The sequence below is a fragment of the Merops nubicus genome, unplaced genomic scaffold (genome assembly GCF_000691845.1).
Source record: "Merops nubicus isolate BGI_N331 unplaced genomic scaffold, ASM69184v1 scaffold7855, whole genome shotgun sequence".
NCBI lineage: Eukaryota > Metazoa > Chordata > Aves > Coraciiformes > Meropidae > Merops > Merops nubicus.
In genome coordinates this window covers 69,865-92,927 of record NW_008610195.1, presented here as the reverse complement: position 1 = coordinate 92,927, position 23,063 = coordinate 69,865, and the positions used below count along the sequence as shown (strand labels likewise).

The following is a 23,063-nucleotide window of genomic DNA, read 5'->3' as shown; positions in this document are numbered from 1 at the left end:
ACTCTTTCCATGAGCTTGCCATGTAGTCCTTCTCAGCATTTTTTCTCCCCAAAGATCATAGCTGTTAATTCAGAGTTGGTGTTTGGCTTGGTGATGAGGATCTTACCCACATCCCAAAGGGGGATGCACAAAGAGTCCTTATTTATGACTTTAGAGTTTCTGTTGGAGAACGGTTGCAAAGGGGCTGCCTAAGGAAAGGGCATGCTGTCAAAAAGACTCTCCAGTAGCAAATATTCCACCTGGACCATGGTTCAGGGCCTTTGGCTATGGTTCCTCCAATGCAAAAGCAAGAGGTTGGGTTCATAGAAAGGAAAATACTAGAACTCTTGCTGGAGGGGGATGGCACAGTGGCCATGCAAAGATTTAGGCTGCAGAAAAGTTTGTCTGCTCAGTACTTCTGTGTTTGGTCCGTACCAAGGGTTTCTCCTCCATGGCACTTGGCCCTTACACCTCCACTGTAGAAGGCAGGTGGGCTGTAAAAGGGTGGTCCAAGGAATGGTAAGTTGCCCAAAAAAATGCTTCCCATGTTAGCTTTTTCATCTGGACCGTGGCTGGAAATTCTTTTGTTTGGGTTTAACTCTGAGTGTTGGATAGAGTTAATTTCAGGAGAGAAAAAGAGCCTGTAGTTCCCAGATTAGTTGAGATCTATTAAATCTTCAGTCTCTGTGTTGAATGACTTGATTGCACTGATGTGATCAGAAGGGGATATTGCATTAGTGAGAGTGAACAGAGGGAAGAAAACTCATTTTGCATACTCTTTTTTTTGGACAGGGATATTAATGGATTTTGGTTTTCCGATGGGTTTTTGTCTTCTATGCCAGGCACTGGAAACGTTACCACTGGTATAGCATTGCAGAACTTTGCCTCTCTGTCAGTGGCCATGTGGCATGCAAGAACCCCTCGGCCCATGTTACTCTTCCTCTCATCTACTCTCCAACTTAAAAGTTCCTGCCACGTCTTCCTGCTCGAAGTAAAAAAATTCAGAAGTAGCTATTTTTATTTTAACCAAATTTTACATAGGAAAACACCCAGAAACACAAAGCAGAGGCAGGTAAATGAGGCTTTGACATTTAGACAGAAATCAGCAGTGCACTGCTCCCTGGAGGAGAGAGGGTTTCTGAGCGAAGGCAGTGATGGAGACAGGTAACACCAGCAACTTCTGTTGGACTCATGTTTCCATTTTAATTCAAGCTGGACTGAATGGGGTGGCAGGAGGGATCACAGGTGACATTATATCTGTTTCTTATAAAAATTGCCCTTCAAGTATAACCAGCAGCACTCAGCTTGATGAATATGCATCCTTTCCTTTTCTGGAAGAAAAGGATCACAGGATAGGAGTACTGGTCTTAGCATTGATACTGTCACGATAAGGCAACATCCCATGACAAAGCCTGCTGTGATCTGTGATGATCCTGTGATCAAAACCTGCCAGTGTAATTTATGGCAAATAGAGGTGGGATTACTATGCTCTGAATAACCACAAAAAACTTCACTGTTAGTCTAGTATTGGACATCATCTACACCAAGTAAGGATGGTATTTGTTCCAGAAATACATAAGGGTCATCTTTTTTGTTTCCAGAAATATATATTTCCTATATATGGTGGCCAGAAATAACCTGGAAGTAGCCTGGAATGTTTAATGGAGGGATTTCTGAGAGCTATGAGTGATGGCGGAAACAAGGGATTTTGAGGAAACTGCTAGAAGCAAGCCCCCAAAAGCAGATCTGGCATCCTACACTGAAAAGGGAGTCAGGTGTGGGACACAGTGCTAGCCAAGAAAGCATCTTCCTGGGTCTCACTCACAGAAAAGTGCTATTGCTGTGCTAACCAGACAGGTCCTGATAGATATAGAAACTTGCACCCAAGTCTGAATGTGGTTTGTGCCACACTTGGTAAGCTACTGATCCTGCACTGACAATTGTGACCCAAAGTGATCTGGCTGTGAGCTGAAGTTCAGAGTGGCATTGTGTATGAATTACTAATTCAAACTTCTTCTCAGCTGTTGAGTGCCAATATAGCACACTGAAGCCAGAGAAAATGCTGGATAAGTAACTCACACAATGGATAGTGCTTAATGATTTAGTTCTGGTTTTGTAAGTGTTTTGTTTCAAAACCTTCATCTATCTTTGAGCTATAAAACACAAATAGATTTACTAAGAACTGGGTGTTGTTTTGGTCTGACTTTCCACAGAACAATATCTCATAGTCAGCAGTTACTTTGATTCATTATTACTCTTCAGAGCACTTTTCCCTCTAAGATACACACTTTTGGATGAAGTAAAATGTTAAGCCTTTTGAAGCACAAGTTCAATTGGCAGAAATTGAAATAAGCCCTTCATGCTTTGTAAAAGAAATTTAAGTTTCCATTTATAATGAAAATAGCACTTTAAATTCAGATGTGCTTTTGTTAAGAAAAGTGAATAAAAAATAAAATTATTTGCTTTGAGGTTAAGGGCTTGGTTATTTTTTCACAACCAGTATTGCTTCTGGTACTGTATGATTATTATTGCACACCCAATGACTTTGAACTAAGAATCCCATATTCAAGTGCTATTAAAAGTAATTTTCATTCTATTTTTCTGAAATATCTTAATCAGATAATATAAAGTTACACAAATGAGGTAATATACAATATGTATCTACTTTTCACTCTCCATAACAATTGCTTCCTTTACATTTACCTTCTTAAATACTGTTGCTCTAATTATCTTAATTTTCAAGTCAGGATCTTTTTGACTGCTCAGTTTATCTGGAATCAGAACCTACATATTACACATCCTCCATATAACCTTTAATGGTAAATTCATATAGATTTAAATTAAGTTTTCCCAACCTAATAAAAATAAACATGTTGTTCAAAATATTTTGAAAAAGGAACTGATACATATGCCTAAATACAATATGCACTTATGTATTTTTTCTCCAAAATCATTGTTTATATTGTAGACATTATTTTATACAAGCAAGTGTAATGCTATTGTAAATTGTATTTCCCAAAAAACCCATCAATTTCCTCTTGTTGCATACATTGTATTACTGCTCATGTTTTCAGCTTTAGCAATTTGAGTTACTAGCAGTGTATGTACAAGTACTGGGTCATGTAAAGACTTTTGACTATCCTGAACATAAAATAGAGCCTTGCTAACAATGCACTGGAGGCTCTTTTGGCTTTAACACAAAATTAAATCCTTTTGAAAGAATGCTACCATTTAACCCATGAAGTAAGGAGACACAACATTAAGCTCCTGATATGCTCTTGTAAGAATCAGTCACTTTGGGCATTCCTAAGTGATATCTTATAGTTCAAGGAGAAAAAATATCAGTTCGGGATTTTTTCAGGTCATATAGTTTGTTAGTTTTCAGATGTTATTCTCAGAGCAGGTGTATTTAGAGATATCAGAAAGATTCTAATTCATTTTTTAGGGCAGTCAAAATTTCTTTGAGACATGAATAGAATTGAACTTTTACTCTGTCCTCTCATTCCTTTGACAAGAACCTCCTTCAAGGATTTGAATATTTATTGATTACTTAGTTTTCTGCAGCCTAATTAATGAGTTAATTTAATTAATGAGTTGAATTAATGAACACATTTAACTAATTAAAATTATTACTACCACATTCTGGCTTCCTTTCCTTGCCAAATATGTATCAATGCCTATTTTATCCAAATCATCTTCAAGTCAGGGGACAGGAATGCAGACTGAAATATCTGGATTTAATTTTCTTTTGTTAGCACAGCATACTCAGTGTGGATGAGTGCCGTCTGTATTTGCCTTTTTTTACTTCCTCTTTATTCATACAAAACCAATTTTCATTCCTCGTGCATGCTCACCCAAGGTATCAGGCAAAGTTCTCATTTATTTCCTCCATTCCTCTTGATGATTACAAGCCTTACAGATACTAAAGTCATTTGTTGATGACTCCTGTACTTTTCCCTAGTAATTGACAAATCAAGTAGTCAGCTGAGTAGGCAATGTACATGTGGTGCGATACATCTATTTATCTTAAGAGTTTGCATAATAAGTTTGGCTATGATTAATTTTAAAACATTTCTCCTATGAATCTATGACACATTTCTGGTAGCTATTTGTCACCATTTGCTTCAAATAAGGGGTGGAACTAATCTTGGAAAGAGCTTTGGATATTTCTTGGATGGAAAATGAATGCTGCCTCAGTTGAAAATGCTGACTCATCTCAGTCTTGTTTCCATTTAATTTACACTCAGCACAATGCCACAGAAGAGCTAAATAATACCCTACGAGGAGCAAACTGAAAGTACTTCTTGAACAAGTCCTTGCAAACTACGGGGCTTAGGGAGAAGGGAAAAATATGTTTTATAAGGCATAGATAAGAGTGGATTTTCACAGAACATGGATGTTGAGATGTTTGCAGTGACTTAAGGGACATAGTGCTTTTGTTGGTCTAACAGCAATACAGCTTAAAAATTGGCAGTAACTCATCTGAGGTATTGATGTGGCCATGGACTGGGGAAGGCTGCAGGGTAGTTTTGGAACCTGAGAGCCCTTCTACAGTTTTGGGGATGTTTTGACTTTTAAGATGTTAGAATATTAGCATGTACTTGCACCTCTACATAGTTCAAGTGACATCAATGGACTTGGCATTGATTTCTGCCACAGTAGCCTTAGCAAAATTTTTCAGGTGAATTTTTCCTGGTTCAAGACCAGTCCATCATTTCTGAATTCTTGTTCCCTTGAAATCAGTATGACTTTACATCAACAGTAAAATCCAGATCTCACTCAAATATGTAAGCAATATTTTCTAGTAATAAATTTATTGTGTAGTTCTTGTTAGCTTTGTTTCCACATACTATTGGAATTTAATTACCACAGCAGAGATTATCTTTTAGTAAATATGCAACTTGTTTATAAAAACTAAATTGTCTTCCTGTTATGTTGCACTGACAAATAAAATTAATGTGTTTTTTTGGTTCAGATGGTTTTTTGGCCCAATCAAACGAGCAGATGCCGAAAGACAACTGTCATGCCCTGGAAACCAGGCAGGAGCCTTCCTAATCCGAGAAAGTGAAAGTCTAAAAGGCGAAAGCTCACTTTCAGGTATATTTTATTTCTTTGTCTTAAGCAATTTATTTAAAAAATTCTCAGCTGATCTGGACTCTTTCGTTTTTGAGAATGGTAAACTATGGGCATGAAAATGAAATTAAGTTCATAATAATATTTATTTCCCAGGAGATATATAATGAAAACTTGTCAAGAGTCATTCGAGTTTTACTAATGTTTATTTTATAAGCTTTGTTTATTAATATGCTTAGAACAGAAATTAACTTTCTTATGCTTAGTACTTCCTGTGTGCCAGCTGGCTTAAAATAGAAACTATTTCCATGATTAAAATGCCAAAAAATACATTATAGTTGAACATTACTATTCTTATTAGTATAGAAAATAAAAATTAAACCATGTTGGCAGTTATCTGCAGTTTAAGAAAATGAGATACCTGCTAGAGCACACCCTTAGGTTTATATTTATTTATTTTCAGGGGCAAAATGATTGGAAGATCCTCAAAGCTGCATTTTAGAATCAGTCATATTTCATTAAAAAGTTGGTTATAAACCTCAGGGAAAGTCAGATTTATGATGGTGATGGGTCTCGAAATTTATTTTAAAAGCTTTTTTTGAATCTGAAAGACTATGAAATATAGGCAATTAATAATTTTACTTTCTCACATATGTGTACCTGTTATCTTTTTCATGTCATAGGTGTTTGCCATATTAGATAGTAAACATGATTGTTTAGTGGTTGTTTTCTGTGAATATTTTCTGATCTAAGTGTGAACCAAGAGTATAATTGAGACAACAGGTCTATACACTCAAACTTTCTAACATGCTCTACCTGTACAACTCTGCATGCCAGTAAAGACTCTTGATGTTTATGAATAAACCATAAATTGTCACTTGCAGCATTATGTCAGTAAAATGAGAAGCACCTTGTGCACAACCAGATTCTCTCATATTGACTCCTTTTCTGCCTGGATGTTTGTGTGTCAGTCACCTGAGCATTACACAGAAAGATATTAAGCAGTTTAATGAACTTTTGACACATTCTTGGTTTCTTTTTCCAAATAATGAGGAAAGGGCATATACCTGCAATGTCTTACAGTAATGAGAATGTTACTTTTTGTTGCCAAGGCAAAGAAATACATGTTCACCATGTTGTGAAATACAGGGAAGTTTATGAAATAAATATGATATTTACAGTTCTGAGAGAGTTCATTCCGTAGACTTCAGTTCGACCTCAAGGAAGTTTGTTCTTGCCAAGAAGTGCTGGTAAGAAATATACATCATTTTAACATCAGCAAGGAATCAGACTGCTCCCAGAGTGTGACAGAACTGACCCCTTGGTGTGAAACCTTTTATCCAAAGACTGTAATATAGCTTATCCCAACTTATCCCCATCTTACACAATTTCAGCTTCCTGTGGGTGCTTTTCATCAGTGAACTGATTTCATCCAAGGGCTGGGCTAGACTGATAACAGTGTGGTGTTATGCAAGGAAGGATAGATAGGTCTGTGTTATCTGTTCAATGCTGGCACTTGAGTATATGATACCTTACTAAAAATCAATGAAAACGTTTTGTGCTTGTGCACCTAGTGCTGGAAATGTGATTTCTTTTTATTCTCCACCTGTAGCCTTATAGGAAAGATTAAAAATCTTAATTCTTTACCCAAGATTATAAAGTAAATTCATGTCTACTCTAACAGGAAGGAAGCAGTACCTTATTTAAACTTTGAAGTACTGCAGAGCAAAAATCCAAGGGAGTGAAAATGAATATTAGGACAGCATCTGTGGGAGGATGAGATCATCCTTTGATGCTGCTATTTAATTTTTTTCTTTACAAATAGTGGATAGAAAATATATTCTATCTGATTTAGTATATTTGATTCAATTATAAAAGCTTGTGGCAGTCATCTTTCAGGTTTCTGTATAAGTTTATTTGGGAACAGGAGATTGGATGATGGCTCATAACAGCAAGATATAAGACCATCAGTGTATAAAGCCAACGTTTCTTCCATGCCGGTTTGATGAAGGAAGGAAAGAGTGGCGCCGAAGAACATAATATCCAGGGAAGCAAGGCTCCAGCCAGAGGAGCCAGCCCTCCTTCATACACAAATACAGGGTGTCCTCTGGGCATATATGTGTGCACATACGTATACTATCAGATTCAAGAAACATTTGTGTTCTTTTAGGCAAAGAAAGAGAATACTCTGAAGCACTCTGTGGACAAGATTAATGATCTGATTTACTAGTACTGCTAGATCTTTTAGCAGCTTCCCAGACCTGAACATAATTTAACCTTGACATGCTACTTCATCCAGAAGAGCTAAATATTATTTGCTGCTTACTGAATGGCATCTGTGTTGTGCAAGCCTTGCTTCCAATCTAATAGCATACATAATGATCTAGACATTGTATGCCCATAATCTCATTACTTATGTCTACTTTTGGGAGAGCTAGTGCATTCTAAAGCAAACGATGAAGCAGATTGTAATGTGAGGAGTATTAGTTGAAAGGAAGGTTGTTTATTTCACCAGATGCTATGGAGAAGGCAGTTTTTCTGACTCCCACCTCTTTGTTCCAACAGAAGGACTTATGAGACACTCAAAGCTGAGGCACAAAAGCAGTGTTTTCTTGAGGAATAGTGGTTCAGAACAGTTCTTTCTAAAAGGTCTTGGATGGTTTCTATCTCCATGGTAACTGATACACTGACCGGAGTGAAGTCACAACCTTTTATTTTAGAATATACCTTTAATTTCTGGTTCCATTTTTTCCAGTGCAGAAAGAATAGACCCCAAAATCCCATCTTCTGTAGGACTGGTTGGGTTTGCTCGACCTTCTATTGTTGTTTGGGTTTCATTCCAGAGTACATGATTAATGGCTAAAATAGTGAAAACCTGGCTTTTAGAATTAAGGTTTTTAAGAAAATATTGTAATTCTCTGTCCAGCCTAGCATTTAACTGTAATGAAGCTAAAAAAGAAAAGAAGTAGAAGAGATTTTTTTTTTTTTTACCCAAGCAACCATAAACTTATTTTGTGACTTTCATACTTGATTTCATACTCATATGGGTAATGTATGAGATTCAGTGTTAATGAGGGAGACAAGAATCTCCTTGAAAAAGGAAAAGGAAAAGAAAAAAGGAAAAGGAAAAGGAAAAGTAAAAGAAAATGAAAAAGAAGAAGAAAAAGAGAAAAAGAAAAAGAAAAAGAAAAAGAAAAAGAAAAAGAAAAAGAAAAAGAAAAAGAAAAAGAAAAAGAAAAAGAAAAAGAAAAAGAAAAAGAAAGAGAAAAAGAAAAAAAGAAAAGCAAACAAATTTACCTTTCATTAAAGGACACTTTCCATTTCTAACTTGACTTGATAGGATAACTCACAATTTGCAAGATTTAGATGATAAATCTAAATTTGATAAATTTAATAATAGTTAAATTAAAAAGAAAAAGTCTTGTTCAAAAAGGTTTTTTCTCATCACTGAATGGTTAAATGGAAAGCTCATCAAATCAGATAGGCCACTGAGATGGGTTGCTATCATTTTAAAGTGTCTGACATTTTAAAAATAGATTTTCCCATTTTAAAAATGCACATGTTGTTGACAGATTTTTATGTTGATGACTCCAGCATCTGGTGTGAAATGTATTAAATTTTAAACATGTTGGTGCCATCTTAGGCATTGCCTCTTTTTAATTAAAAGCCATAATTTAGATGTGCTCAGCTTAATTGAGTGTCATTGCCAATGATAGCAGGAGGCTCTCTACTTCCCCCGTCACTGAATAATGGTATCTGAAAGACTGATTGCATTAAATGACAATGTAAATGGTTTGTATTTTCTTCCATATTTTTCCATGCTCCTAAAAAAGATTGTGTTGCTTCCTCTAGGCCAGATTTGCTTTCAGTAAGGAAAAACAGGCAATTGTTCAAGGCAACACATTGAGAGGAGTGGCAAAATCATGGCCACAGCAGGAGTTCAATTTCAGCTCAGCCCCAGTGCCCATTCTGTGCTGGTGAGGATGATCTCATTGCCCACCCTCCTCCCACATCCACTCTGGACGTGGAGACCGAGCACGGCTCCTGCCAGCAGCTCTGCACTGCCAGTGCTGGGGGAGGACTGCTGACTGGAGAGAGGCTGGAACACTGGAAGTGATGCTGCCCTAGTGTCTCCATGATTCATTCAGTGAAGGTGTTGATTCTTCTGATGCCATCATAAATTTTGCTGCCCTGGGGAAGGAGTAGTAGTACATCATTTATTCTTGTCATTGTGTGTCAAAGTCTACTTCTGCAGAGCCCAGTCTTACGAAGATGGGAAGCAGGGAGAGGAGAATGCTCCTGTTAAACTGAAAGCATGAAGGAGTCTAATGGGGAGCTGTGATTCTTTTGGGAAGGGCAAGATGAGGAAAAAAACCCACTGTGGATAAAAACCCCACAGTCTTCAAATGCAATTGCTGTCAAGCTGTATGAAGATGAAGTTGTAACCTCGTCCTGTTTAACAGGCCGGTGTGGATACAAGGATCACTGGAAACATTGAGGGGGGTTATGGTTAGCCCTTTCTTGAGTGACATGTGCTCTGTGTCATGCTGGACAGAGGACCTCCATCATTCTGCAGCACTGGGAGTGTGCAGTGCAGAACTTGTCCTGCTGGACTCATCCCTGGGATACAAGCAAACAGCCTTCTGTCAAATACTGCAGTAATCTCAGCTGTTTATCACAAGAAGAGACACTATCAGCACAGAAATTTTCTCCAGCTTCTTCACACACATCATCGCCTGACCTAGATACTGGCAATCATAAGGCTTCAAACAAGGATCATTTAAGAAATTAGATAAACTCTTGCATTAACATTAGCTGCTTCACAAGTAATTAATATAATACTGCAAATAACTAAAGCAGGTACTCAAACTACCATCGCTTGTGATATACAGCTGAGGTATATACTGCTGACCTTTTATTCAATGCATCATAAATAGCCATTCATTTGAGCAGATACACTTCCCTCTGAACTTTGGAAATGTCGTTACATTTTCAGTCTGTTGCTACTGAATTACTCTTTCCTTTGTTTTGCTTCAGCCCCATTTCCATATGATGCATCACAAAAATATGCATACTTTTTATAATTAAAAATTACTAATTATGGTTATTAAGTTAGAAAGAAATGGCCTTTGAAAAGTATGATGTAATTATCTTTATAGTCTTGAGTTATACTTACAAATATTCTTATTTCTGGTCCCTATGCAGAATTGTAAGTTCTCAGGTCTATAAAAATACTACCTGTGGCAGATATAGAATTCCCCAGTATTTTAAACAGCTCCTCTATGCCCTCTCGTGGCCTGGAATCACAATCACACAGTAAGGTATAAAAATATTTGATCAAGCATCATGGTACTTAAGTAAGGAGGAATTTTCCTTTTTAACTCAATCATTTAAATGGTGATAAAAATATATATATTTTATTTCAGCTTTGTTAATTACATGCAACCATTAATTTTCTATAATTCTTTTCTACACACAATACATAGCTGTGTATTCATAACCAAAGTGACTCCCAAAATTCATGTGGTGTTACGGTAGAATGATCTATCAGCTACAGTACCTCTGGAGGAAAGCCATAACAATTTTTTTAATAATAAGGTTTTTGAAAGTACCTAAATGAAGCTGCTTCTACAACTGAAAAATATTTCCATTAAATTATCTGACCAAGAGTACCCACTAGTCAACATGACCAAATTGAATGTTTGCTGGAATTTTCTCTACTTAGAAGTATAGTGGGGGTAAACAGCAGAAGACTTTTTCCCTATACCTCCCTTTTGCTTTTCAGACTTTTGTCTTTTACGAGGGAGTCTCTCAAATTGATGGGTGTAGAAAAAGCCACCTGGCCTATTGGAAAGGTGTAATTCTGAGTGATGAGGACAAGGATGGCAACTGGAGCATCCTCCTCCCCTTGAGAGCTCTTTCTCCAATCATCATGGGAAAGCACAGTGTTATTTCATCAAGTGCAGGGTGGGACACCCCTCCAATTTTTCTCCCCATTTTTAAAAACTATTGCTACTTGTCTTTTCCCAAAATGTAGTCCTTCACATTGAGTTCTGCCCCAGTGTTTCTTCTCCTGGCCATTCCTCAGACTTGCTAGCTGATTCCCATTCTCCTTTTTGTCTCACTTCTCAATCTTGCTGACCCCCACCCTAACTGAGCAGCCTGTGTCCCTTTACCTTGTTCCCCACCAGCTGTAACAAGTGGCAAAAAAACCCTGTCCATGCTTCCAAATACTTGTCTCTCAATTAAGCTCATTACAGCATGATACTATTCCTTGAGCATTGAGCACTTTTTCATCTGAAATTCCTAGGACTAGAAAACCTTCCACTGATGCATGTATCTCCTGCTAGAGAATGCTAGAGAAATTATCCTACTGCTTGAACATTGTCCCTCTTAAATTATGGTTTATATGGTCATGATTCCTCATTACCAGTTAGTTTTGTTGGGGAACAATACTAGAGCTAACAGCCATGGCATTGATAGGAGCTAGATCAGTCACCCTTCAGTACGTAACAGAAACTCTCTATTGCCTGTTGAAAAATGGACATTGATGTCTCAGTCATGGAGTGTCATGCTAAATGACACCCCATATAAGTGACTAAATCCCTTTCCAGCTCTTCAGAACTCTCCTCTCTGTTGACACTCAGCCTGTCATTGCTACTACTGATATTCCTTTATATAAGAGATTATTTGATTGTGAACCCTTACCAGTAAAATGTTTATTTAGCATTCACTCTCAATATATGTTTATTTGTTTAATTATAAGTTATATACATGTGCTCCTGTACTGCTTATGTACATTATAGAACATACATATGTGCACACACACAGAGAAAAACTAAAAAAGGATGAAATAAAGATGAAATAGTATTTAAATTTTTTTTTATTTTACTTTATTTTTTTAATGATACAAAAAATACTTTTTTCATACTCCACAATTAATTGTCTTGTGCACTCACTGGTTTGCACACACTCTGCTTTGGAGACCACTGCTCTAAGCCATATATGACAGAGGCATCAGAAATGGCAACTACAAATGTAATATTCCTGAAATAATTCACTAGATGAGTGACAGTGTATTTTTGTCCACCTCTTTGCCACTGGTCCAGATCTAGCCTCAGCATGCAGTGGCTCAGCTTTCTTTCTGATACCTCTAAAAGGTATCAACAGTCAGAGAGAAGGGCACTTTGGATGTCAAGACAGACAGGTAAATAAACTACAGGAGATGAGAAAGTTGTGTTGACTTGAAAAAGAGCATTATTGGCCTGATTTTTATATATTCCAAACAGGCACAAAACTCAATAAAACCCCTGGAAGATGTGAGTGCTTTTCAGAGAATAATGGCCATGTGGAGGGTGTTTCTGTTTGCTCTAAAATGCCTGCCAGCCTAGCAGCTGCTATTTGGAATAACACTGATAAACGTAAAGTTAAAAAAATGATTAAATGATTACTATGAATTTGGATGCTCCTGGCTGGTTTTGGTGTTCTAAAAGATTAGAAATATGAGCTGCCTCACAGAAGATGTATTTATGTATTTTTTTATCAGTTCTTACAGTACAAGCAAGAGTCTCTCAACCTGAATGGTTGATGCTGATATATTAAGTTATCTAAACAGTGGGATTTGGTTTGAAAGAGATTTTTTACAGTTGTCATCTTTGAAACTAAAATAATTTATTTTAAGATCTTCATAAATATGTTTAGGAAACTTATGATGCTTTGGCCAAATGTTATAGCGCACCACTGCTATAATTCCTGGAAACCTAACATATTTAAATCTTCTTAGTTTTTGATGGTGTATCTGTGAAGCACTACAGGATCAGAAAGCTGGATGAAGGAGGCTTTTTCCTGAGCAGAAGGAAAACTTTCAAAACTCTGAATGAGCTTGTTGACTATTACAGTAAGAACAGTGATGGCCTCTGCATGGTGCTTGGAAAGCCATGCCTAAAGGTAGGAGTAAATGCTACACTGTGCAATGTAGTTTTTGTAAGCTAGCTCATCAGGTAACAGTCAGAAGGTGTTGACCCCATATCTGCTTCTATAATTTTGAAATGTTGATGACCAGCTTATTTTGAGCAATCTGATCTAGCTGGGGATGTCCCTGCTTACTGCAGGGCGGTTGGACTAGCTGAACTTTGGAGGTGCCTTCCAACTCAAAGCATTCTATGATTCTATGATTTTCAGGAAGTTCTGTGCAATGCTACAGTCTCATTCTTGACACTGACATGTTTATAATAAAATACCACGCCATTTAGAACAAATCATGGGGTGGCTGGAGGAGAAAATATGCCGAATCATGATTTATGAATACCTTTTTATAAATGGATATGAAGATGAAATCTCCAACTTCATAACTCTAGCTGTCCATAAGTAATTATTGAGACAAAACCACAAGGTTCAGGCAAGCAATACGTCATTGTTCAAGAAGCTTGCTAGGGGGATGATTTCTAATTTTTATTTTTAATGGCAGGATATTTTCTTCAGACTATTTATTTATAACAAAAAGTGCCCAGTATTTGGGCTGTATTTTATGTTCTCAGCTCATTTTATCTGTGTATGTGTGTACTCTAAGGAAACATTATTTATGTCAGTTGCAACTTCATATGCCATAGTTAACAATAACTTCTATATGTTGTTGAAAAAAGATTAGAAGTCTCAATTACTGTACTTTTAATTTTCTTTTACCAGGTACAAACTCCTACTACTTTTGATTTGTCCTATAAAACTGTTGATCAGTGGGAGATAGACCGACAGTCTCTGAAACTGTTGAAAAAATTAGGATCTGGTCAGTTTGGTGAGGTATGGGAAGGACTGTGGAATAATACCACCCCTGTGGCAATCAAAACATTAAAGCCAGGTATGTGAATTACTCTTGCATGCAAATAATGTGAAATGTTAGCAAGGGTGCTCCTTTGCTGTTTAAATGCTCCTGAAAAGAGAGCCTATCCATATATGCAACAGTTCTTAAAATCCATGCACTTAAACCTGAAGGTTAATAAAGCTCAACATCCAGATGTTGTTTGGTATTTTCAATTCCACTTTTGTGCAGTTTTCTTATTCCATATGAGCTGAACTCATTCAACATCTCTAGTACATGAAAAGGCAACCCCAGCAAGGCCATCTCTTCCGTACAATATTCCTTGTCTGGGATTCTATGACTACATTTTATCTGTAGGTGAAGTTACTGGTCTGTCATCTGTAGAATTTCTTCTAGTGATTGGATGCAATGTTATAAAGATTGCTTTGGTAATATAGAAAAAGTACTGTGATAAGTTTGTATTTGAGAAATGCATTTATCTTAAGATTGGTTAAATAAAATTTCAGAAACTTTTTGATACACAGGATTAATACTCAATATTTGCATATTATATAGGCTTATTATTAATACAGCTTTTAACATTTTAAAAAATTATTTTTCATTAACTTCAAGTAATTTGTTCATTTTTAACTGACAACATAAAATATCTGCCAGCAGATGGCAAGAACCACATAGATAAGAAAGGTAGCCTGCATAATATACATGTTTTTCAGACAGGGGATAACAATATAATGAGTTGTGCTTAATTGAAAAAGCTTATGTTGGGCATTAATGGTCATGTTTCAGGAAGCAGAACAGATTCAGGTCTTTGATTCAAAATAGCAACAGTGTGTTTGAGCCCTGTGTGCAAGGTGTCCTGAACAGGGAGGAATTTCAGCATACATTTTAGGGCTAGCTTGTATCAGGACACTTTGTGTTTTGGGACTAGCAAATTGAAAGAAAATAAGCACCTTTTTTTTTTTTTTTTTCCTCTGTTTTAATGAAATCAGAAAAACTGCTCAGAGTAAAGGCCTTCTATTATTCATGTGAAAGACAGCATACTCTTTTTAGTGAACTGATGCATGTCTCTAATGGCCCAGTAAAAACAGAAACCATCTTGAAATCTCTTTGTCCATTTTCTGTCCTAAGACAGTATCCACTAAGCCTATATCTTTTGTTACAGGAACCCATATGCCTATTTTTATTGACTTCTGAAACCACAAGTCTGAAAATAATCTTTTCCTCCTTGTGCCTGACCTGAATCTTTCATTCTGCAGTACAAGCCCATTACCTCCCCTTATACACCAAGGCTAAAGAGAATTATCATTTTCTTCCTTTGCAGCAGTGTTGGACATAGTAGAAACCTATTTTCAAGTTCCTCTTTGGCCTTCTTTTAGCCTGGCTCAACCAGATTTGTTGTGTAGCTCAGACGTTTTAGATGTTTCATTGTTTTCAGAAGATCTTTACTGGTGCGTTTCAAGGTGGTAACCATATTTTTTTCGAAGTATGATGCTAAAAGGAAGAATGAGTCTAGATCTGTAAAGAGGGGGATTTTCTTCCCATTTGTGACATGCTAGACCTCTGTTGAAACAATCCAATATGACGCTTGTATTTTTTCTCCATGTGACAAGAACCTAATTCGTTCATCTGAGTTTACTTTCCTTTAATGATTTAATGCAACATCTGGACAAGTCTATTTTATTGTAGAAAACTGAAGGGACCTTACTAAAGTATGATAGCTCTTAAATGATATTTAAAGAAAAAAAGAAATGAAGCTGGAGTGAAGAACAATATTAAACTGTCTTAAGTTTTTGTGGAATTTTCTTTTAGAAATTTCCTTTTTCTTTCCTCTGTAAGAAAATACGTGGCAATTAGCACTCTAGGAAATTACTTGTTTCTCATAAAAAAAAATAATTATATTTTGAGAAAACTGCAATACATACATTTCTATTTATTTTCTTTAGCGTGAAAGTGGAGCTGACATTTGTCTGGTATTACATATGCAAAAATGGAAAGCTATCTTAATCATATTTCACCTCTTATTAATAACTCATTTCTAAACTCTAATTGAGCTTTTCCTTCTATAAAATAGGGACAGTACATATTATCAGTTCTGTGTGAAACAAATTTCTATTTGAATAATGGCTTGAATCAGAATGAGGTCCATTCTTTGACTGTTCAATTCAGTATCCTTTCAAGAACACAGAGAACACAGTACTTCTGGAGTGACATGAGCAGGAAAAGAAGGTTTTTTTTTGGTTTCTGTAATAGTAGGGTATCTAAGAATGCAGCTACAGAAGTCTATAGAACAAAGAATAATCACATAAACTTCTCCAATAGGTTTGTTAGATAAAAAATAAATTTTGCACTGGAATAAAAACGATATTCACTGCTAACTGATTACATACAGACTAGCACAGTGAAGTGGAAGAAACCATTTCGACTGTGATACCTTTTGTAGTAGCATAGTCCATCTGGGTAAAAGGCCTTGATTAATCAATATTTTCCCATCTCTGTTTTTTTTTTTCACTCCAGTCTGAGTCCTGTTAAGGTCAACAGTAGTAGTCTCATTGATTTCACAGTGGGTTATATTGAGTTAGGGCAGAGAAAAGCCCTACCTGGATGTGATGCTTGGATAGCAGAGAGTCTGTGATCTAATCCTGTGATAAGGAAGTTGTGCACTACACTTAGTGATACTCTGAAGACTTTGATACTCAAAGCCATCCTCATAAATTATATAGGTAATACTGAATCTCCTATCAATGTACTCTGTGAACTATCTCATTCTACAAAAACAGTTCAAACAGTCTCAAACGGAAGCATTTAACCTTGTAGTATATTTCTGTAGGGAATTACCGTTTTTTACCATTTGTAGTGTCTTATTGTCATCAGTTAGCACACTGGTTTTCTGTTGCTTGTTCTTATGAGTAATAACATTTCAATAATTAAAGAAGAAAAACAGTACCCTCACCCTAATCTGCGTAATGAATGTTTTGTCTGTTACTAATAAAATTACAGCAAAGTTTAGGTCTGGTAATGTCATTCATCATAATATAAAGATGATAAGTGAATGGAAAATATAATAGTTCATGAGTAATCAAGAAATACATCATGTTATACATTGATGATTGAAGCTTCCAATATTCACATAGGCAATATTTCAGGCTTCAAGTGTAACACACTGTAAAACAATCTTCTCCTGTTGCTGACTCAAAGATCAAAATAAGTTGTCTTTACAACGAGGGAGGAAGGAGCATATTTTTAATCAGTCTTTTTGCTAAGCTGCTTTACAGTGTAGACCCACTTGAAAAGAAAATAGAAAAACCGAGAAACGTGATAAAATGGAAGTGATCTGGCAAATACAGGGTTTGAGATAGAGAGGGTTCTGTTAAGACCGCTTTACCAACAGCCAAATTGTGACATGGCACCGTGCTCTCCTTACCAAGCAGGAGCAGGTCAATCAAATAAGGTAGTCACATAGGAAACAATATAGAATAACATAATGCAAACAGTAAGTCGTAGGTTTGTAGGCCTGAAGGCTAGAATGGATTTCTGCTAGTTTGAGTTTTTCTGTTGAGTGTTATTTTGCAGCGTACATCTGTCTTAGATCATTGTGGAGTCTGAATACTGTCCTAGATCGTGTGGAGTCTGAATACTTTGCTGTTATATTCCATTACATTTCACCTCTTGATGAGATATTTATAATTAATAAAACCACAGCTTGTTCTTGGTTAGATAATAACCAGAATTCTAGTCCTGAGATGGGGACACAGAGAGAAGTTGCTTCTGCTGTGTTTGACAGTTTGTATCAATGGTATATCACTATACTTGTAAGAATGTGGCCCTAATTTATCACCTGAATTTACCTGATCTCTTCTCTAAAACTTTTGTTATATCTTCTTACACGAAAATAAAAGCCTCCTTGTATACATTATTTTTTCATTCCATTATGGACATACAAGCAGAGCAAGTTAAACTATTGTTTTCAGTTGTCTTTAGAAAGGCTAAATATGGAATCATAGAATCCTTTAGATTGGAAGAGACCTCCAAGATCATCAAGTCCAACCATCAAGCCAACACTACTAAGTCCTCTGCAAAACCAGAATCTGAATCAGAATCTGACAGGGTTGGAAGGGACCACAAGGATCACCCAGTTCCAACCCCTCTGCAATGAGCAGGGACACCTCACACTAGATCAGGCTGCCCAGAGCCTCATGTAGTCTGGCCTTAAATATAATACAATATAATAAATATAATATAATATAATATAATATAATATAATATGTTTCTTCTTATATGCTGCTTTCCTCATTTCTCAGATAGTTTTTCTGAACTTACACTAATTTCTAGCTATTGCTGTTAAAAGGCTTAAAATTATTGTATTTAGGTAAATGACCTTCCAACTTGCAGGAAAAATTATCCTCCTAGAATTCTGGTGACATCGCAGTGATGGATTTTTCTAAAAGCCAGTTCTCACTTGATACAAATGCATGATTCCTGACTTGTGAATAATTAGGGTGTTCAGAAATCTGTTTTCATTCATTTGGACCACAAGCCAATTTTTCAAATACTGAACACAAACCGGAAATTTCAAAAGTGTTTCTTTCTGAAAACTGATGCATAACACATAGCAGCTACATTTTTTCCCCCTATTTTTAGGCATCTAATAACTTAGATACAGCAGGCTTTTTTAATAATTAGCAGGAAGAAATAGCACTTACATTGTCAGATAAATCATGCTATAGAGTAGAAACGTACAGTGTAACGAGAGAATAACACACTATTAAAACATGCTTCTTTCTACTGATTGTAGAATCTGGACAACTAACTCAGAACCAGATGCCTGAATAATTGCCTACAGTTGGAGGAGGTGAATTCAGCTACCAGCAGTGTTCTGTAGTTCCACAGAATTTCAAACAGTAACAAAACTGGGGAAAATGTCAAGCTGGTGGAGTCCATGAGATCTTAAACTGGTCAGCCTAGGAGCCCTCTGATCAAGAACTGATTCTTAAGGAGGCCACAAGAAATGTCTGTCTTCTGATGAACATGGTGGGATGTTACCCCCTGTCTCTACAGTTATGGAGTATCTAGTTTAACCAGCTTCAGAGTTTGAGGTTTGCAGTCCCCTGACTATGGAAAACAGGGCTCCGCAGCCCTTATGGACCATAAGGGAGATTTTGGAGGAAAAAAAACTTAGCTAGAGATATTTTTCAGATTTAATGAACTATCCTTTTTGAATGAATTCCTGTTTCTTCTAGCAGTTTGTAGTCCATCTTTAAACAGAATGTTCAATACTTCACTATCAAAAACATCCGAAGACTAAATCTATTAAACCAGACCATTTTTTCCCCTGATGCTTTGGAGACTTTTTTCAGAGCCAGTGGTGGATTATGAAGACTTTCAAAATGTCAGAATTATTAGCTTGTGATCTTTATATTTATAAAAGATTTCTAATAATCTTGCAGGAAGAGTCACAAGGCTCATAATTAAACTATATTTTTTGGTGTGGTGGGTTGACTCTGGATGAGTGCCAGGTGCCCACCAAGCTGCTCTATCACCCCACCTCCTCAGATGGATGTGGGACAGAAAAAATAACAAAAGGCTCATGGTGTGAGGTAAGAACAGGGAGAGATTGCTCACCAGTTACCATCATGGGCAAAACAGACCCAACTTGGGGAAATTTGTTTGATTTGTTACCAATCAAATCAGAGTAAGATAGTGAGAAATAAAACCTATATCTTAAAAACACATTCGCCCCACCCCTCCCTTCTTCTCAAGCTCAACTTTACTCCTGAATTATCTTACCTCCTCTTCCCCAAATGGCACAGGGAGACGGGGAGCGGGGCTTGCCGTCAGTTCATTACATGCTGTCTCTGTCACTCCTTCCTCCTCAGGGGGAGGACTCCTCACACTCTTCCCCTGCTTCAGTGTGGGATCCCTCCCACGGGAGACAGTCCTCCATAAACTTCTCTATCGTGAGTCCTTTCCATGGGCTACAGTTCTTCATGAACTGCTCCAGCATGGGTCCCTTCAAAGGGGTCAGTGCCGGCAAACCTGCTCCAGTGTGGGCTCCTCTCTCCATGGATCAACAGGCCCTGCCTGGAGCCTGCTCCAGCACAGGCTTCCCACAGGGTTGCAGCCTTCTTTGAGCATACACCTGGTCCGGCATGGGCTCCTCTGTGGGCTGCAGGAAGACAGCCTGCTTCACTGTGGTCTTCACCAAAGGCTGCAGGGAAATCTCTACTCTGGCACCTGCAGCACCTCCTCCCACTCAGTCTTCACCAACCTTGGTGTCTGCAGAGTTCTTTCTCTCAAATATTCTCACTTCTGTCTCTGGCTGCAGTTGCCATTGTGCAATAATGTTTCCCCCTTTTTAGATACGTTATCACAGAGACACTTCTACTGTTGCTGATGGACTTGGCCTTCACCAGTGGTCGTTCCATCTTGTAGCCAGCTGGCATTGACTCTGTTGGGCACTGGGGAAGCTTCTAACCGTTTCTCACAGAAGCCCCCCACAAGCTCCCAACAAGCAAAACTTTGCCATGCAAATCTAATACTTTCCACCCGTCACCTCTGTGAGTCACATATTTAAGAATTGCCATTAAAATCCATGTTCATCACACAAATATCAGACATTTCATTCACATCAAGAAAAAGTATTCCCCACACCAAAATCAAAATAACTTCTTCACAACACCAAATAAAACTGGACAATTTACACTCAATCCATCCTCATTCCTTCACCACAATTACAACTCAAATTCTCCACCATCATTCTGCTCTTTGGTACCATTGTTCAGTCCATATTTTGTCCACTACTTGCCCTTATTACAATCAGTTAATCACTATGACCATAAACAATAAGCAGTAGTAGTGTGATGCCCTTATTCAGATAATTCTCTTATTTGTTCACTGGTGTTTCACTCTGTTTTGGAGACAACTGTGACATTTTACCAGCCAAAAATGTAGTGATGGATGTGTGAATGAAAAAACAAAACAGAATAAAGCCTTTGCCTTAAGGAACACCCCTGACTTTTGAGTTGTTGACCCACAGTCATCAAAGAGGTGTAGGAATCAGCAGATAGGAAAATCATCTAGAAGCCAGCAATGGCTATTTCTGCTTTGGGCTCTCCATAGTACTGTCTTGCTGTAGGTCCTGAACATATAATTTCATGTTTCTGTTTTTATTTCCTCACTGTGACGTTGTCTTTTTCCTATTTTAAGTGGAGATTACTGCAGCAGGGATTTGCACTTTGTCTTGTGCTGAGTGTGATGGATTCTCTGAAACCTATTGTCTGGACTAGCTTGCTTCTCCAACTGCCAGCATGTAAAGCAGACATCTATCATCACCAGTTAATCATATCTGAGGAAGTTCCTTATGCCTGTTCAAGTTGACAGATGCATTTGTCATTAACATATTGTAAAGCATCTCCCAAGCTTCTCTTTGCATGGAAGCTGCCCAAGCATGTTTTTTCTTTTGTTTTGTTTTGTTTTGTTTTGGTTTTGTTTTTTGTTTTTTTAATTTTTATTTTTTTTCAGGAGGCTTTCTCAAAATAGTCTCTACATTGCTATGGTCAGTAGAGGTTTTAATAATATTTTCAGTTCTTCAGTATGTCATCACTTTAGTGCATATGCAGCGTGAAAAGCTTTGCACTCAGGAAACTCTCCCTGTTTTCCTAAAGAAAGAAATTCTTTTATTCCTTTTAGTTCAGTACATAACCTTAAAGTAACTTGTAAATTCATCTCTGCATGGTGAGAAAGCTGCTTGACAATTGTCAGATACTGTTCTCGTTTTCCTGTTAATGTGAGTAGTTTACACTCAGCCTCTTCTGTTACAAAAAAACCCTTTTTCTTTTTAATGTTATTGCTTTATTGCACTTAAACTTATTCAGAAGATCACAGCATATGATCAATGTATTCAGTACCTGAGTTCATTTTGTATAAAATTATTCAGAATACAAGGTTGCCCTGAAGTCCAAGGTTACTTTGAAGTCATTTGGTGAGGTTTATTGGAAGTTGCAAAGGGTCTCTGGTGGGGCTTATCAAATAGTTAAGGGCAACTTACATTCAGGCCAGTGGAAACTGGAAAATAACTAGTAACTAATAATTTCCAAATTATTAGTGTTCGTCTTATAATGTGAAGCTTCCTCTATTCTAGAACAAAGTATTTTCAGAAAGAAAGTAATCAGAATTGATACACCTGATTTAAGTAGGCTTAAATTAGATGTCATTTCTGGCAAAGCACCACATCATACAACACGTCCAAGAAACTTATTCCAACATTTTGTTCTCAAGGACTTTGACATTTGTAGAAACATTTTTCATTCCAAGAACAAGTTATCAAAACCATATATTCTTCAGGTCGTGATCAACCTACTCTCACACTGGTGTCTTACACAAGGGATACTTGTTTCAGTACAGGCTTCTGTTAACTAGCTGGGTTTTGATCAAGTAATTTCTACTTGCAGCATTGAGAGCAGATTACTGTATTTACCAGTTACAGCTGAAAACACATACTTCATTAAAAATCACTTGTATTTCAACTACAAACAAAAAAATTTGATATTTGAAACTTCATGTGGCATATATTTTATATATCTCATTTATATAAACTTCCTCAAAGAAATGTAACTTCTTTTCCACCATTGTTCCAGGCTTTATCTATATAATTTGTAACAAGCATGTTCACTTGGCTTTAGAAGCAGCTTTTACTTTGCTTATCTGGTTGCTAAAATGACAAAAGACTGATAAAAACACTTCTTAATTTCTAAGTTAGCATCCAATCCACTTATTAACTACAATATAAGATCCACAGGGCTTTGTGGAGTTTTGGGTACTCTCTCCTACTTGTGCTATTTAAAGATAAACTAAGTAAAACTGAAGGTTACATATGCTCTTTAAAATAAGCAGGAAATACTTACTGATCTTTGTGACTGGTTTATTATTATTAATTACTTTAACAGTGGAAAGATTTGCTGCTATTCAGTTAATAGAATACATCCCTCCTGACCAATTTATTGGGAGTTGTCATATGCGAAGAACACGTTGCTTGGTTTCGGAGTGTTGGAAGAAGTTTGTAGCATGAGTAAACTGAGAGATTCCTTGTAGGCAAACTTTGATGATGGGAGTAGATCAGATTGGCACTTTCTATAGTGTGAAGAAATCCTGTCTAATGATCCACAGAGGGCTGGTGACTTGGTAGACCCCAAATTAGCAA

The 23,063-nt window shown here is 36.9% G+C and overlaps 1 protein-coding gene across 1 annotated transcript in view; it reads left to right on the top strand.

Annotated features, from left to right (window-relative positions):
* Positions 1 to 23,063, top strand: part of FRK (fyn-related Src family tyrosine kinase) — a 50,105-nt gene that overhangs the window by 16,175 nt on the left and 10,867 nt on the right. Inside the window, exons 2-4 of the mRNA XM_008940826.1 lie at positions 4,955 to 5,076; positions 12,836 to 12,999; positions 13,738 to 13,906. Coding sequence (XP_008939074.1) covers positions 4,955 to 5,076; positions 12,836 to 12,999; positions 13,738 to 13,906 — 455 coding nt within the window. The remainder of the gene's footprint in view (positions 1 to 4,954; positions 5,077 to 12,835; positions 13,000 to 13,737; positions 13,907 to 23,063) is intronic.